Source organism: Abrus precatorius, unplaced genomic scaffold (genome assembly GCF_003935025.1).
Source record: "Abrus precatorius isolate BTA unplaced genomic scaffold, Abrus_2018 Scaffold8, whole genome shotgun sequence".
In the NCBI taxonomy this organism is placed as follows: Eukaryota; Viridiplantae; Streptophyta; class Magnoliopsida; order Fabales; family Fabaceae; genus Abrus; species Abrus precatorius.
The window spans coordinates 6,794,253-6,811,094 of NW_020874428.1; the positions used below are offsets into that span (position 1 = coordinate 6,794,253).

Below are 16,842 nucleotides of genomic sequence, written 5' to 3' on the forward strand. Positions count from 1 at the left end.
AATCGTCATGATAATTGAATTAACTAGAGTTAAATGTCTCGCTTTATTAAAGAAACTAGACTTTTAGTTAGCAAGCATATGTTAAATTTTATTCACAATAAAGTCAAAATATCTTCTTTTCGCTTTAACTAAGATCATTGAAAAACTCAAATACTTATCAGGGAAAGAAGTAAAATAAATATTTGTGATAGATGTGATCTTGGCTAATTTCTAACTATTAATATCAGTCAAAGCATAAGTTCAAGATTTTATCAAGTTAACCTTTAGACTATACACAACACTAAATTGATCAAAAAAATTTCTTTATAATTTTGATTTGAAAACTTTTAATTTTGACAAAATAAAAGCACAACATTGGTAAAAAAAGCAAATGGGATATAACTATACATTTTTACTAACCTTAATTGATTGCCAATTATTACTTTTCATATAATCTTTTATAGTAAGAGTCAATATACATAAAAGAAAGATATATGAAGAGAGTAAATCATTTTTAATTTAATGATTTACTTCATTATCAATTGATATAATTTTAAAATACATTTTATATTCTAACTCGATTAAAAGAATAGTGATATAAAATCATATTTATTTTTATTTTTAAAATTTTTTAAAATTTAAAGATATTCAAAAAATAATATCGTGATAGAATCCAATAACCATTAACTAAACATGGTTCAATAATTATCAACCAAATCCAAGAAAATAATTTTTATAGTCTTAAATTCATATGAAATATTTTATTTTAATAACTTAAGTATTAAATTTTATATTTATAAATCTTATTATGAAGTATTTTAAAATTTGATTATTATTTTTTTGTATAATTTCATAATATACCTACTTGATTACGATTTTTTTGGTTTTCAAATCATATCTCATTTTATTTTAACTAGTTTAGTGGATCATGCAATGCACAGAAATTTATTTTAGAATATTTATAATAATTTAATCTTTAAAAATACAATTTTATAATTTTTGTAAATAATTATATATAATAAAAATATTTTAGTTTATATCTTTTTTAAAAAATTATTTTGACTTAATTTAATTTTATAACTACAAATAGTATGCATTAAAATAATAAAAAATTAATTAAATTTAAATAATTTTAAAATATAATTTATTTTAAAAATAATACTTATTTCATAGCGTCAATAAAACATTTTAATTAAATGTTAATAATTAATATATATTAGTAAGCATAAATTTAAGATATTAGACTCTAAAAGTAAACTTTGAATTTGAAAAAAAAATTAAGATAATTTTTATATATAAAAATAAGTATTTAAAAAATAAAAAAATATATACAAAAACACAAGAAAGTTAAGTAACAATTTTAATTTCAAATTTTAGAATAAATTAATAAATATATTAATAAAAATTAAAATTATTGCAATAAAAGAGTGTGAAATTCACCCATAATTTTTAATCAATTTTAATCTTAAAATATTCACATAACAAATAATGAAGAAGAATAGTTCCACTAATGCTTATTTTTTAAATAGTAGATTTTTATTTAGAATATAGAGGTTAATTTATCAAAAATCATGATTATTTTAAAATAGTGGTGTTGTAACATGACCTTATTTGATTAACTTTTACACATGAATATAACTTTGATAAAAAAAATTAAATAAATTTTAATAATACAAATATAATTGATGATCTTCCAATACAAGCATCTCTTATTAGTAAGAAGCTAAAACGTGGGAAGGAAAAAAATAGTAAATTATGACAAATTTAGTTCATAAATTTTATGAAATTAGAGATTTTTTTAACTTGTGTTAATTATATAATAGACCTTTTCGGCTCAAATAAAATTACTTCATAGTAAAAAAATTTATGATCTAGACTAAAAAAATATTATTTTATTACTATATAAATATTTATATTATTTTTTATGTATTTTAAATTCATGATATAATTACTTTGAATTGCACATGAATGACGTATGCAAGTTAATAATATAATTTTAGAAGGTAATTTAAATAAAATAAATTAAAACTTATATTTACTCTTGTACAATTAGATTAATTAATTGGAAGATATATCTAATTATTTTCTCAATTCATATACCTTTATAAAATTAAACATTAGATCATACAATATTTATATTGTAATTTTAATTAATAATAATGACATTTAATGATCAATCGTTATATAAATTGGTCAATCAATGATAATTATTTTCATTAAGTTTGCCTTTTTATAACGTATTTGATAGAATAATATATAAACTGAGTAAATGAATTTATAAATAAATAATTAAACGTGACAGTTGCATACACCTATGAAGCAATCACAAGCAACTCAAGTCCATAGAAGGCAATTTGAAACTCACTAGCATTGAGATTTGAGGTTAAAAAGCCATCTCATGGGAGAAAGATTAATCTTTAAGGAAATAAAAACACTTTAAAGAAACTAATTTTACTATATTATGGATATAGAGATATTTATAGTGTTAAATAATTAAAAAGTTTTAAATGAAAGTTTTTAAGTGGAGTAATATTAATCAAATGTTAAAAAAATATTGACAGTAGAAGTGAGTTGTTTTATTTAGCAATGATAAATAGTGGTGAAAAGGAAGAGCCAAGATTCTGGGCGTGTAGAGAAATGGAGTTGGCAGGTCCCATCACAAGATGACCCACAATCTTAAATTTCTCACAGAAAGAAAGGGCCCAATTCTTAAATAACAATAACAAAACGGTTCTCCAATTATAAATTCACTTTCACTCCAATCCCAATTTCCATTCTCACATTCCCACTTCAACTCTTCATTGCACCCACAACTTCCCAACCGTCATTCTTTTCTCTCTACTCTTTCATACCAAAGCCATGGCCCTAAACCCAAACTCAAAAACCTCCCCACTCTTCCACCTCCTCCTCTTCTTATTAGGTAAACAACAAACCCCTTTTCTTCACTTCTAAATCCCACACCCAAGCATGCATGTTTCTACTTTATACCTTTTATCATTATATGTTTCCCAAGCTTTTGAATCACAACTTGTATTTGTAATTGTTACAGCAACATTTAGTGCTCATTTCGTTTGTTATTGGTGTACTCATGATTTTTACTTTAAAACGATGCTTCAGATCTTTTAAGCACAAAAATTAATACATGTTGAACAACTTTGCTAATGCTTCTATATTGCTCAAGATTAATTGGATATTGTTCTTAATTTAACTATATATTTATTATTATTTTGAAATCGATATATGTTGAAACCAAAATTCCAACTTAGTATTTTCTAACATCATATATTTATTTTCTCTCCTTCTTGATTTCTGTGTAATAATCATATCAATAATTTTGTTAACGTTTGATATAGATTTGGCAAATGTGTATTTTGTCAATGCATTTTGGATTATTTTAATTCATTTGTGCATAAATAAATACATTTGCAGGTAACATGGCATCTGCCACAGTGTTTACCATCCGAAACCAATGCAGTTACACAATTTGGCCCGGTACACTTTCCGGCAACGGCGCCGCCATTCTCGGCAGCGGAGGTTTTTCTCTGGCGCCGGGCGCGTCCGTTCAGCTCACCGCACCGTCGGGTTGGTCCGGCCGCTTCTGGGCGAGGACGGGGTGCAACTTCGACGGCGCCGGAAACGGACAATGCGCCACCGGAGATTGCGCCGGAGGACTGAGATGCACCGGAGGAGGTGTGCCGCCGGTGACGCTAGCGGAATTTACGATCGGTAGCAGCGGTAACGGCAATAAAGATTTTTACGACGTGAGTCTTGTGGACGGTTACAATGTGGAAATGGGGGTAAGGGCTACCGGAGGAACCGGTGATTGCCAGTACGCAGGGTGCGTTGCGGATTTGAACGGTTTATGTCCGGCGGAGTTGCAAGTGAGAAGCGGTGGCGGTGCGGTGGTGGCGTGCAAGAGCGCGTGTGCGGCTTTTAATAGGGCGGAGTTTTGCTGTACCGGCGAGCACTCGTCGCCGCAGACATGTTCGCCGACACAATATTCGGAAATGTTTAAGAAGGCGTGTCCCAGTGCGTATAGTTACGCTTACGATGATGCTTCGAGCACTTGCACGTGTTCTGGCGCCGATTATAGTATCACTTTTTGCCCTGCGGGATCCTCCACTCGTCATTAATTGGCATATATATAGAGTAATAGGATCAGTTTCGTGATTGGTTAAATTTAGTGAGAGGGATTTATATATTATATATGTGGACATTTTATTATTCTCTTTCTTATTAAGACGTGATATATGGATATCGGATTATACCAGAAAAACTACATGGATATTGGATTCGGGATTCAAATATCTTCTTTTCTTTGTTCTTAATTTTGGTGAATAAATCTTTTGTTTTGTCTCGTTACAATTGCGTACATTTTGCAAGTTCTGTGATGTTCTAATGTTTATGAATTCATTCAAAGAGAAGGGGTAGCAACATTTTTTTAAGGTGCTCTTTCAAGCACCTTTATTAGTGGTTAAGTTTTGTTAAAATTTACAAAATAATTGATTTCATTCTTAATTTAACGATTTGCTCATATTTTTTGGTTTTTTAATGAATTTTAGTCAATAGGGTGTTAAAAAGGTGATTTTAAACTCTTCAATTAATAAAGTGTGCCTCATTTTAATTTCGTTAACTTCCTTTTGAAGCTTAAAGATCACGGAAGTAAGTAGACTTTGTTGATAGTAATTTGTTCTAAATTTAGTTTCAAGTTTAATGTGGAAAATTAAATAAAATTTGAAGAGATGTAGCTATATGGCAAGATTTGTAGGCACCTGGTCGCAGTCCAAATTCTAAAAGAAAAATATACTATTTTAGCTTACCTTCTATTCTTGAATTTTATTTTTTGCTTTCAATCACTTTCTTACTTTTGTACAACTTTTCGTCTTAATTCACATTTATGATTTTAAGAGATAAAAGATAAAGAGAGCAACTTTCCTTGCTTGGTGAAAGCCCATTAGGCTGTGCACACTGCACAGGAAGAACGTAGAGAAACAATAGAAGAAAGAGGCGCGGCAGTCAAGAAAAGATTCAGGACCTTTAAGGCAAAGGCAATTTTTGCATTCTCTACATTGTTTAATTCTACTATTGTATTTTAATACCCATCAACTCTGAGAAATATTATCACTACGGTTATATATAGCTCAGCAGCCTGTGTATGAAAATTTATTTGTTATTTTTGCTAGGGTAAGGACACAGCCCAACTATGATTCCCTTTTTTGGGGTACCATGATATTTTCAAATTTTAATTCTAATCATAGCTAAGCAAGTTTAGTTTCATCATGAGCATTCAATACGATGCTTAATGCTATTAAAAGTGGTCAATTTTGGATTGAAGATTATTATACTTTGATCAATTTTAGCTGCATAATTAGCTAAACTTTTATAAAATAAAAAAGGCTACTGTCTAAGCGTCCTCTTTTAATTAAATTCAGATTTTAGGAAATTAAAAACTTTTGAATTTCTATTTTTCAAATCCAATAATATTACTGCCCATCTAAATGACTTTTCCACACAACTAGTTTATTCCTTAAACTTTCAGTGTCTTTCAGTATTTTTGGATAAGATTGAGACATATTTTGAGTAAATCTTCAATGCCTAAAATTTTGAACGTCGAGTAAATTTTAAGCAAGTTAGTTTTTGGATTCATGTACATGAATGGAAAGTATAGTTGAAAGATGACAATGGCAATAATAAAAATATAGGAAAATAGAGAAATATATATATAATAACAATAACGCAAACCGATCAGATTAATTTTTAAAATCATATTAAAATGTTTTGACATATTTTGTTACTTAACAACAAAAGTTAACATCATTATAATAAAAAAAATTAATTAATCTAAAGTGTCTCATATTTGTTAAAATCAAAGATTAATAGACTCATTTTAAAATTTCAAAGAATAAATTACCTTACACTTGCAATCAATTATTGGGACTAGGAATTTATTCTAAATATTTTACAACTTAATAAAGCTAACGATACTTTAAATAAAAAAAAACACACACACACACACAACTAAACAAAATGACAACAATAATTTAAAAGGATGAATTAAAGGAAAATAAGACATATTAATAATATATACAGAAAAAGAAATGAAGCATATTTTTTCTTTTCCCTTTGAAGGCCTTCGGCCTAAGCTCAATTAATGTCTAACTTCCTTTTTTCTTCTTTCCCTTCTTACCTATCCCTTTCCAAAGACTCAAATTTCTCTACAAAAGGCTCTCTTTGAAAGCCAAATTTGTAACCTTTTCATCCCATTTTACCTAGACAATTTTGGATGAGTAAGGCCCTAAATCTAAGGTGTTACATTTTGCCACCATTTTTTCCTACAATAACCCTGTAAAAATTACAATCCAAAACCCCAACCTCAAGAAGACAGAATTGAAGCTAGAATTGCCTATATCTTACAGATATTCCTTTGGAGGAACTCTTTCTCAAAGAAAAACTACTTCTCAGTCGATTCAACCATGACAATTTCATCTCACCAGAGCCAGTGCATTGACCCCCTTCCTCCCCCTCGCTGCTGAAAAGGGTTTGATCACCGCAGTCCAGTGAAGCTCCACATGCTAGATTATAAGACTGACATGCAGAATGACATACTCGTAGCCTGTTGTCTCCATCCTTCTCACACTTCTGGATTGAGATCTGCAAATTAAGTATTAAGCTCTTCAGACAAATAACCAACGACACCAACTATGCTGAAATTTCTAGAAATGGGGTTACCAACCATTATACGATTCAGAAAAGAATTATAGTTTTATGTTTCTACCATCCTCAAAAGGTACAATATATGCTAAAGGAATAACCATGTCAATGTGTTATTTTAAAACCAATTAAGTTTGGCTTATGTATGCTATTGTTTTATCAGAATAAAATGTCACATGCAGTGCATAATGGGTGAAATAGGAAAGGGGAAAAAACCACATTGAGAACAAAAATTTCAAGTTGAGCATGGCTAAGAAGAGAATACATTACAAAAGGAAAAACAAAGATCTAGAGTAAATTTGGCATGAAAAGATAGGATTTACCCAGCAGGCAAGCCTTTTAGCTGCCTCATCACAATAGCTGCTGCCAAATATATTAAATAATGTCCTAGCACCACCAGGGAATAATCGGTGGTAGTTGGGCATGACAACCACTTCTTCTAGCTGCTGTAGTATGCTAGGTTCACTGGGTGCACAATGCTGCCCAGAAATATCATTTCCCAGCACATTTTTGCAAATTGAAAGAGTGGAGAGGAGCATGGAGCTGTTCTGGCAAGTGTATCCTGCATAGTCAGAACAGCGGAACTCGCAAACTCCATTATCACAAACCCCACCATGAAGACTGCACTGCTCGTCACAAACAGCTGCATGTAATATCAGGGATAAGCAACAACTTAATTATGGTTCTGCAATAATTATGTAAATATTTTCCAACTCAATATTATTTAACAAGACTCAGATTAATATGTAAATGCATTTTGGAAAAAAACAAACTAGAAACCTCCATGAATCATATCAATCTTAAGTTAATACAAAAGGAACCCCAATAGTTCAAGCACTCAAATATCCTTCATATTGGCTAACAGTGTAATATTTATTCAAAAGCCCATCCCTGATTCCCCAGCTAATGCCACAAGACAAGAGTTATTTGCTATTACAATATAAGCAAGAAACAAGTAATGTTTCAGATTACAAGGTAAGAAAATAATGATGCTACCCCACCCAGAATGAAAAAAAAGGGGTTTAAACACAGAATTGAAGGATGGGGGGTGGAGGTCAGGACCCATAAATGTATATCATTTAAAAAGGAAAGAAGAATGCTAGCAACATACTCTCTAACACACTTTCTGTAACACTCTTCCCACTATTGGTTAAAATTTATTGAAAATTACAAAAACCACGTGTCTCACTCTTAAATTAATGTTTCAATAAATTTTAGCCAATAATAGAGACTTTGTTTGGGAGAGTGTGTCGCTAGCATTCCTCTAAAAGGAAAATCTTGTAGGGAATATCTAGTCCAGAATAAACTTGGGACTTTACCAGTGGAACAGTCAATGCCAGTATAGCCAGTTTTACATTTGCATATTCCATTGGAGAGGCACATGCCATTGCCAGTGCAATTGCCGGGGCAGGAACCTGAAATAAGTTAAGAGAACAGGAATTACTGAAAGAAAAAGTAAAACTATACCATGCTGCTAAACAAAAGGTAGCTTGGGTGTATGTAAAAGCCAAATGAACACAAAATATAGTGCATGAAATGAGAGCTCACCTCTACTGCAATCATGACCATGAAATCCAAGAAAGCAGTGGCACCTTCCATCAACACAATCTCCATTGAAATTACAAGCATTGGGACATTTCCCAGACACAACCACTAGATCTGTGTTGCACAGCTCATGATATGCAGGGCAGATTAATTCACCTATTGAAAAATATAATCAAAAGCAACCCATTAACTTATTGGTAATCTAAAATTTATGCGTAAACAAACAAAATAACAGTATATACCGACCATTAAAGCCAGGGAACTGAATGGAGCCACCAGCCCGAGGACACACTTTCCAGATACCATCCACAGCAACCTGTATGTAACACAGCTTCAATCAGTGGTTTCACAATAAAGGAAATGTTGGAATTATGTAATTATAGTAATGCTGTAAATAAGGAAATTAGTATCTTTATAATTGCAATAATTATGTAACTATATATTCTGTATTATGGATCCCTATTATAAATATATGTTCCACTGTAGTCAAGACACGCGGATTCATCCTATGTTTCTCATTCTTCTTTCTCAACAAGAAAATAAGGGAGGTGTAAGAATCAATTCAAAGAGGCCATAGAAAAGACAAGCAGCAATTGCAGCCTATCCAAAACACTGACAAAGAAAGTATTCTCTGCTCATATATTGTTTTCAGTTAAAGAAATAATCACATATTAAGAATCTAATTTATCTAATAATTACAATAAACCACTGGTAAAGAACAATGAATATGAAATGATTGCCTTAGCAAGAACAAGAAAAACTCAACCATTGTCTCAAACAATCAACCATGGAGAGTGCAGAAAGAGGTTGGTAAACTGAACTTAATATCTATTGAATTTCAAATTCAATTCCTTAGTTTCCAGCTGCAATAATTGGCTGCATGTTTTCAAATTTTATGCAATTAAGTACTCTTGTCAGACTGTCATTGAATGACACTCTGGGGATATAGTATTGCACCATCCCATCTCTAAGTCAGCCAAAAAAGGCGTTGTCTGAGCAAAATTTAACTGTATAAGAGGATCAAAGGTTTTTATTAAGCATATATATCCTTCAATTTGATGTCTACATATCACTTTTAATCTGTCACCCTAGATTTTCTAATTATGAAAGATAAGAAAATAGGCAGCACCAGAGTTCCAAGAATCCAATCACATCAAGAATTTAGGAAGTGCAAGGATTTCCCTAATTATTAACACTCTAAACTATACCTCTAAAGAATTGTTGATGCACCTGTGCTGATAACAACCATTTCCCTGGGTCATAGAACCTCGTACAAATCCTGTGCGTACCAATGATGAGGACATACACCTGCATCGAAAGGGACAACATTTAGCAACATACACCATGTTTTAAATTAAATTACATGCAAAAACAGACTACATTATAAGTTTGAAGAACAAATCTGACCTAGAGTTACTTCCTCGGACTTCACCTAGCATTCTATCGGGTGCCCGTGCACTGTTAGTGTCTGTACATGATCCATCAGAGTATGCAACAAAATAAGTGCAATAATCAGCCAAAGAGGATTGTCCACCTGCAACAACCAGTAAATAAAAGATCTGTTTCACTACAGCCAGTTCACTCATCATTTAGTATTTAAAATCATTTACAACCACCAATCACAAAAAAACAATCTAGGATGTGTAGATACAAATAAATCAGAATGCTACAGCCTTTTTAAACTACAACTGCTTGACAGTCTGCAAGAACTGGACCACAGATAAAAGGAAATAAATATGAAAAGAACGTATAAGAATAAGACACAAGAATGTTATTCTTCTTCCTCAAGTTTGTCCAGAGAAGACATATATGAATGGAAATAGTACGTATATAAGATAACCAGCTTCAGAGAATTCTCTCCCTCAAGCAGTCCAAGAGGACATTTGAGAGTCCTTGGCTCTCTACCCTCCCACATCTAAATAGATTCCCCCCTGCTCTATAACTCTCCCACTCCTATTTGTATGAACAAATTCCATTACATCAGTAACTAATTCTGTTACATCATTAACTGTTCATTTGACCCTGACCCGCTCTGACCTTCCCCTTATCATATACAACAAACATTTCTACTAGCAGTCTAGCATTAATAACAACTAATCTAACTCAAGTAACATCAATAGATGAAAGGCATCAACAGGTCATACATGGATTTGCATCGCCTTAAATGTTAGAAATGAACGCATGAAAATACATGCCTTTATTAGCTTGAGGAAAATACTGAGCCCACTGAGGAAGGTCTCCACTGTAGGTTAGAATTGGGCAGTAACCCTCTGCTTCTCTGTTATAAGTACAACCTGAAAACTGTGTTGTGTTACAATGATATGCCCCCTTCCAGAGATTGCAAGGGGAGGTAACAAACTCAGTACCCTGGTTGCGACCCCAATCAAGACGGTCAGCCATGCTGTAATTAGCTTTGTACCATCCGCTATCTTCTAAGAGAGCTAGTGTCATTTTTGAAACTACAGATCTTGTATCCACAGAACCAGTCATGATCTCATTCATCAGAAGCCTCTTTTCCCAGTGAGACCCTGTAAGCAAATCACCATCATTGGATTTTGATCACTTTGTTGCTGCATATACTAAGAAGCAGTATTTTGCCATACTTCTGTTTGATTATTTGAGGTGACTTTAGTGCAAAATTATAAAGCAATAGAATCAAGGGTAACACTTTGTTTATAATCTTACCAAGATTGCAAAACTATTTCAATATTTCATTTTACATTTAATACATAAATTTTTAAACCATTAAACTTAGATCATGTTGTTGGCATATTTTTATAAACATGGTACTGCAACAGCAAGATTTACTAGCTTTACTGACAAAAAAGTGGCAGGGAGGGATGGTGAAACAGTAATTTATATAAACTAATAAACTGTTGAAATGAAATTTGAGCTTTGCCTGCCTCAGCAATTGCAAATGCAGTTTACCAAGGTAATAGAATTCCAACAGAAAGAACATAAACAAAAGGGGAAGATGTTTCTATTAGGATAGAAAAAGATATTCAAAACCTGATGTGCCACGTCCTCCACCATCTTCCAGCTCTAAACCAGTAAAATTTCCTGAAAAAGCCTGCCAACAAATCACGCATCAATCATTTGTTCAATTTTCTGATGAAGAACACAGTAAATATAAAATAAAAATGACACATTATAGAGAATATATTCCCCAACAAATACCGCATAGTGATGTCTTGAATGCATGACTACACGTGGAAGCACCACACGTGTTACCATCCGCCCAATCTTTTCATCCATAACTTGTTCAATAACCTGCAAAGACAAGTAATGATGAGCTTCCAAAATGCAACCAAGTAGATACCTTAAATGGAAAAGAGTGATTAAAAAGGAAAAGGTTTTAACGTTTGTACAGGAAAGAAAAACAGTGAATGGTTCCAAAAAAGGGTTAAATTCCACAAGAAATTGCAAAGTACTCCTTAAAAATCCTGCATTAATTGAAGTTCCTTAATTTATTTTAATGACAAACCAAAGATTTTTGTATACAAAGTACAATAACTATAAAAATGTCTCCATTAATACAAACAGAAAATGCATCCAACTATTGCACATTTCAAACCTCATGTCTAACAAAGTGAACTATACAACTACAACAACAACCAAGCCTTATTCAGCTAGGTGAGGTTGGCTACATGAATCACACAACGCCATTGAATTCAGTCAAAAATCAAATTTTCAGAAATCTGGATAACAAAAACAAGTATCGGTATCAAAGAAGGGAAACGTTGTCATGATTTGGTAACTATTTGTGACACTGTGAGGCTCAAATCCCAAAACATGGAGGAAATTATGCTTGAAAACCAATGGTTTATATATCTAGAATATACTATTCCAGTGTAAGAAAAAAGGAATCTTAAAACACAAAAGTAGCATATACCTTATTACGACGTCTTTTCCTTTCATCTCTAAAATGAGCAAATGCATGAGGATCAAAACCAAGAACATGCATAACCTGAAATGTATCGAATATGATCAACAGAGCCACAAAAATTGACAACTATGTTTCCAATTTTCTTTCTTTTAGAAACAAAAACCAAACTAACCTCATGTATCAGAGTAGCTGAAAGCAAAGTCTCTGCCTCAGCTGTCAAGTGACGAGGAGCAACGTTAACATGTCCTACACACACGCAAATAAAAGGTACTTTCAGTTCCAAAGCATCCCAAATGCAAGATAAAGACCACCATTAAACCATCACAAATATAAGATAATCTACCAGCTATGGCACGGCCCCATTGATCCCGTTCACATGCCACTGCCCAAGCAAGTGTATTCCCAGTTGTAGGTCTTGTAGTCACCAAAAGAACTAAGTCAGCATCAGAGACTCCCTCTGGGGAAAGTGAAGAAAAAGGTCATCTTCATAAATTCACAAGTACAGTTATCCAAAAATTTAGAAGAACTACATTTTCCACAAAAAGCATGCAACAAATGAATCAAACCTTCAACATATTCATGAGGAAGCTGCACGCCTCCATCTTGTCCACATGCAGAGTATCCACTTAATCGCAAGTTCCCCTTGACAGGCTCAACAGCCAATGCTCTCCGAAACCAGTCAGCTGTCTGACCTAATGCCTGCAATAAGTTCCTACCAAATGATAAATACCTCTATCCAATATTTATACAAATAGCAACAACTGTAACTACTATGATAGTTCTAATGACACATGCCCAAAGATAAATAGGATGATTAGATTATCAGCTTAATGAGAAGGAGGAGGGGGTGCCTAGCTATAACTGTTAAAGCTGTTGTGACTCAGACATTACAGGTTCATGTCATGGAACCAGCCTCTTGCAAATGCATGGTAAGGCCATAAGGCTGCCAACTATATAAGCCTACATAGTGGATCTGTCCCTTTGCTGAACTCTATGCAAAGCCAGATCTTTATGCACCTTTTTTAAATATCAACCTAGTGAAACAAATCATAAATCATAAGTAAAAGGATAGATATAACATTAACCTTCCGAAGGCGATGTTTTTTGTCCTCTCCTGAGATATCTTCAGCAGTGCAGTTATACCAACAATCACCAAAGACCGGAGGATCAGCAAGAGGCTTACAACAAGGCAGACCAGGAAGAGAAGTCAAGGGAGGCTCCCCAAGCTGATCATAGAAAATTAATAATTAATTACACTGATTGTGTGTGAAAGAGAATACCAATGTCATGGCTAACTCTAGATCCCTTTTTTCATTCATGTTAAACACTCACCTTGACAATATCACCAATTTTTTGACAATCCCTGTCAGTGGAGTGACCAACAGCATCATAATTTAGATATATCCTAATAGGTTTCTTTTCATTCTCTTGAGGCTCTGATGATGTTGATACACCAAGTAACACCCTACCTTTATGCTGGAGGGGTTTCATGAGACCAGGCTCGTAAACCTGCGGGGTAACTGAATACACCTTGCGACCAGGTCGCTTTCTCTTTTCGAGTATCTGGTCATGTATGCAAGAGTGTGACTCAGTGTTCGCAATCCTCCTCTCCAAGCCTCCCCCTTGAAAATGATGCTCTTGTGGTTTTGCATTATTGGCTCCCAACCATGCCAATATCAATACAATCTGAAGCAGGATTTGACAACACATATCCAGTTTAAGCAACTATACTGTATACCATTACATGCAATGCATTAAACAGACATTATGAAACAAAACTATTCAATTTTGGATTTCAAGCAATGACTAACAAAAAAACACCAATGTGAAAACACTGGCCAAAAAGGATATCATCAAAACAGAAAATTTAAAAGTTCAAGCCATACTAGCTCAAATATGCTAAGAAGCTATTAAATTATCATCTTTTTACTCTCTTTATATATTAGCTCAAAAACGCGTCATCCAAATTAGCCGCCAAGGAGACTAGTGAACAGCTTCCTTCAAAGAATATATATAGGAAAAGATAACGATGCTGGACATTAAAGAGAACAAAACTTTCAAAATAGGTAAGGAAAAAATTCAGATTTCATTTCCACAAATACAATGTTCAAACATTATTCTCTTCTAAATTTTCCCTCGCAATCTTCTGCTACAAATTAGATCCAAGCATAGTTCAGCAAAGTATTTAGAAAAACCTAAGCCCTAAACTCTACCATAACATTGAACTAAAATAAATCCACAATAAATAAATAAATAAAAATAAGCAGAAAATTCTCAAGTAGCTGAGTTTACCTCGAAAACAACGACGGCAATTCGAAGGTTACAAAGAAATCCAGATAGCGTACGCGAACTACACCGAACCATGAACTCCATGGAATGGCGAACACTGAAACACAAACGACGCCGTTTCCATCAAGCCGCCGGCGATTCTTCGATCGGCTTCAGAACACACAAAAATCGTTCGTTCCGTTGCATTTTGGAAAGGCTTTGCACAGAGCAGAGAGTAATCGTGTATCCTTTGGCCTCTAACAGTAACAGTGTTTCTGATTCGAAGCAATGAACAATGTTCGAAGACACAAATGAAGGGGAACCTTAAGTTTCTGAAGAGAGAGCGTAGAACGACTCAAAGAGAAGAAGAAGAAGAAGGAGCTTTCAAGTCCTACAACGACAGTGGTTTCGAACGGTTTAAGCTTCTTGCTGCTCTCTCTTGGGAAAAAAAGAAGACACTGACACTGAAGAGAATTGGAAGATAGATAGAGAAGATGAAGAGGAGAAATTGTTGGTGGAGTGGTTGGATTTTATTATTTTTTTAATATTTTTCTGACAAAATGGTTTAAAAGAAAATTCATAATTATTTATTACTTTATGGTATGCTTCTATTTTAGTAAAAAAAATAATCATGCTTTAATAAAAGTGAATTTCGAATGCATGCTCTATATTTATTGACGCGTGTGGTTAATTCTTAATTGTTAAGTTTTTAGTTGAACGTATCAACTTAATTTAATATATTAATTCCTTACTTGTTTTATACTCAAGAATAAAATTATTTTGGGCTGAGGTAATTAATTTTTTTAAAGACCTAAATGAAATTAAAAGTAAAATCTTCTTCAAAGTCGCAATTTGAGTTTCTTGCATTATGGATATTTTTATTGCAACCAACTTGGATGCTTCATTAGCATTAACAGAACTCAAGAAAGGAGAATAAATCAAACATTAACAACATTAAATTACGCAACTCACCTAATAATTCTTATTTAAGTATATTAAGTATTCTAAAGGAGAAACGTTAATCTCAAAGGAACGAATTCATCGTACGTATTCTAAATTTACTGCCCAATAACAAAATAAAAATTTCAGACAGAATGGTAATAAGAATATATAGCATACTTGTTAATTTGGATTTATTTAAAATTTATATTTTTTTTATTCCCTCTCAATAAAACAATTTTTTACATCAAATTTAAATAAATTAAACGATAGAATTTTGAAAAAGATACAAAAAAATAAGTTTATTTTAATTTTTGAAAAATTTACTTTGTTTTATTATTTAATTTTATTTCCTGGAGAAATTTATTCAAATTAAGTTTTATTTTAAATTTTTTAGAAAGCATAGCTTGTTAAGCACTTCACAATACATTATTTTGATATTTTAGGCAGTATGAAACTATGAATAGTAAGGTAAAAAATACTAATTTGTTACTTTAAAATAGGTGTTTGGCAAATTATTTTAAGACGTAGGTAATAATATTGCATAAAAGATAAAAACAAGTTTGTAAATGTGTCTGAAAATGCCTTAGGGATGAGGACTCTTTTATGAGAAAAAAAGAAGATAAAATTATCAAAATATAGTATTTTTTAATCATCAATGAGTTTTAACTTTTTATAATTTTTCAATACTTTTTAAAAAGTCTTTAATAATAATTTTGAAACTTCATAGCTTCTTGTAATTGTATCTGTGCTTACACAAAAAGTTATTATTGATAATTCTTAAATTTTATAATTCTATAATTTTTTTAAAATACTATATTTTGATATATATTTATCAAATTTTATATATAAAAAATTAAACTCATTTTCTGGTCATGATATGTGTTAGGGGTCCACATAATTAATAAAGGCAAGGGATCTGTGTTATAATAAGTTGACCCATCATTGAGAGGCATAAACGCCCATCTTATAACCCTCCCACGGACAACACATAATTGTACCTTCCTTCTCATCAATGTCTCTCTCACTCATTAAAACCACTTTGAAATATTTGGTGCAATAATGTTCAATATATTAAATACACACATTGTTAGATTCCTTATCCATAAATTTAGAAGACATAATCATAAACATTGAGAAAAAGATTTTCTAACATAAACCATGCGTAGGAAAATAATAAAGCTTTTTAAATGTTGATGTGTTTAATAAAACGTATTTAAGATACATCAATGAAAAAATCTCAGACCTTATTAAAAAATTAGTAGTTCTTTCGTTGTTGAAAAGTACTAAAAGTGAAAACTCAAAAGTGACATTCCTCCTCATTCCTTTATTCTTTCCTTTTTGGCCTTTGGTTTTGTTTTCACTCCTAATAAAGTGACTTTTCTTCCGTTCCATATATTCTCTATTGTTAGAGTAACGTGAACAAGTTCCTTCGCGTGATCGTATAATGCAGCAATGTAGAATATGACCCAGTTACCAAAATCTAGCTAATGCTTGATTATTTAATTTCACTC

At 32.3% G+C, this 16,842-nt stretch overlaps 2 protein-coding genes across 4 annotated transcripts; one reads left to right on the forward strand and one right to left on the reverse strand.

Moving 5' to 3' along the window:
• The first annotated feature begins 2,771 nt into the window (after positions 1-2,771).
• On the forward strand, positions 2,772-4,112 carry LOC113847402 (pathogenesis-related protein 5-like). The gene is made up of 2 exons (XM_027476495.1): positions 2,772-2,899; positions 3,409-4,112. Exons 1-2 carry the CDS (start codon positions 2,839-2,841, stop codon positions 4,110-4,112), a joined length of 765 nt encoding a protein of 254 aa, XP_027332296.1. The 5' UTR covers positions 2,772-2,838.
• Positions 4,113-6,009: 1,897 nt separating this feature from the next.
• Positions 6,010-14,924, reverse strand: LOC113845803. 3 transcript variants are annotated; one of them, XM_027473384.1, is made up of 17 exons: positions 14,414-14,924; positions 13,454-13,807; positions 13,207-13,347; positions 12,688-12,820; positions 12,465-12,578; positions 12,294-12,367; positions 12,128-12,202; positions 11,413-11,505; positions 11,245-11,305; positions 10,431-10,763; positions 9,643-9,769; positions 9,444-9,543; positions 8,482-8,551; positions 8,239-8,391; positions 8,010-8,105; positions 7,014-7,333; positions 6,010-6,630 (listed from the first exon to the last, which is right to left on the reverse strand). In XM_027473384.1, exons 1-17 carry the CDS (start codon positions 14,492-14,494, stop codon positions 6,373-6,375), a joined length of 2,583 nt encoding a protein of 860 aa, XP_027329185.1. In that variant the 5' UTR covers positions 14,495-14,924; the 3' UTR covers positions 6,010-6,372. The 3 variants fall into 3 exon arrangements, with proteins under 3 accessions (XP_027329185.1, XP_027329187.1, XP_027329186.1); XM_027473386.1 differs by having other exon boundaries at positions 6,025-6,630; positions 9,643-9,703; positions 14,414-14,808; XM_027473385.1 differs by having other exon boundaries at positions 6,103-6,618; positions 14,414-14,891.
• Between the last annotated feature and the right edge of the window lie 1,918 nt (positions 14,925-16,842).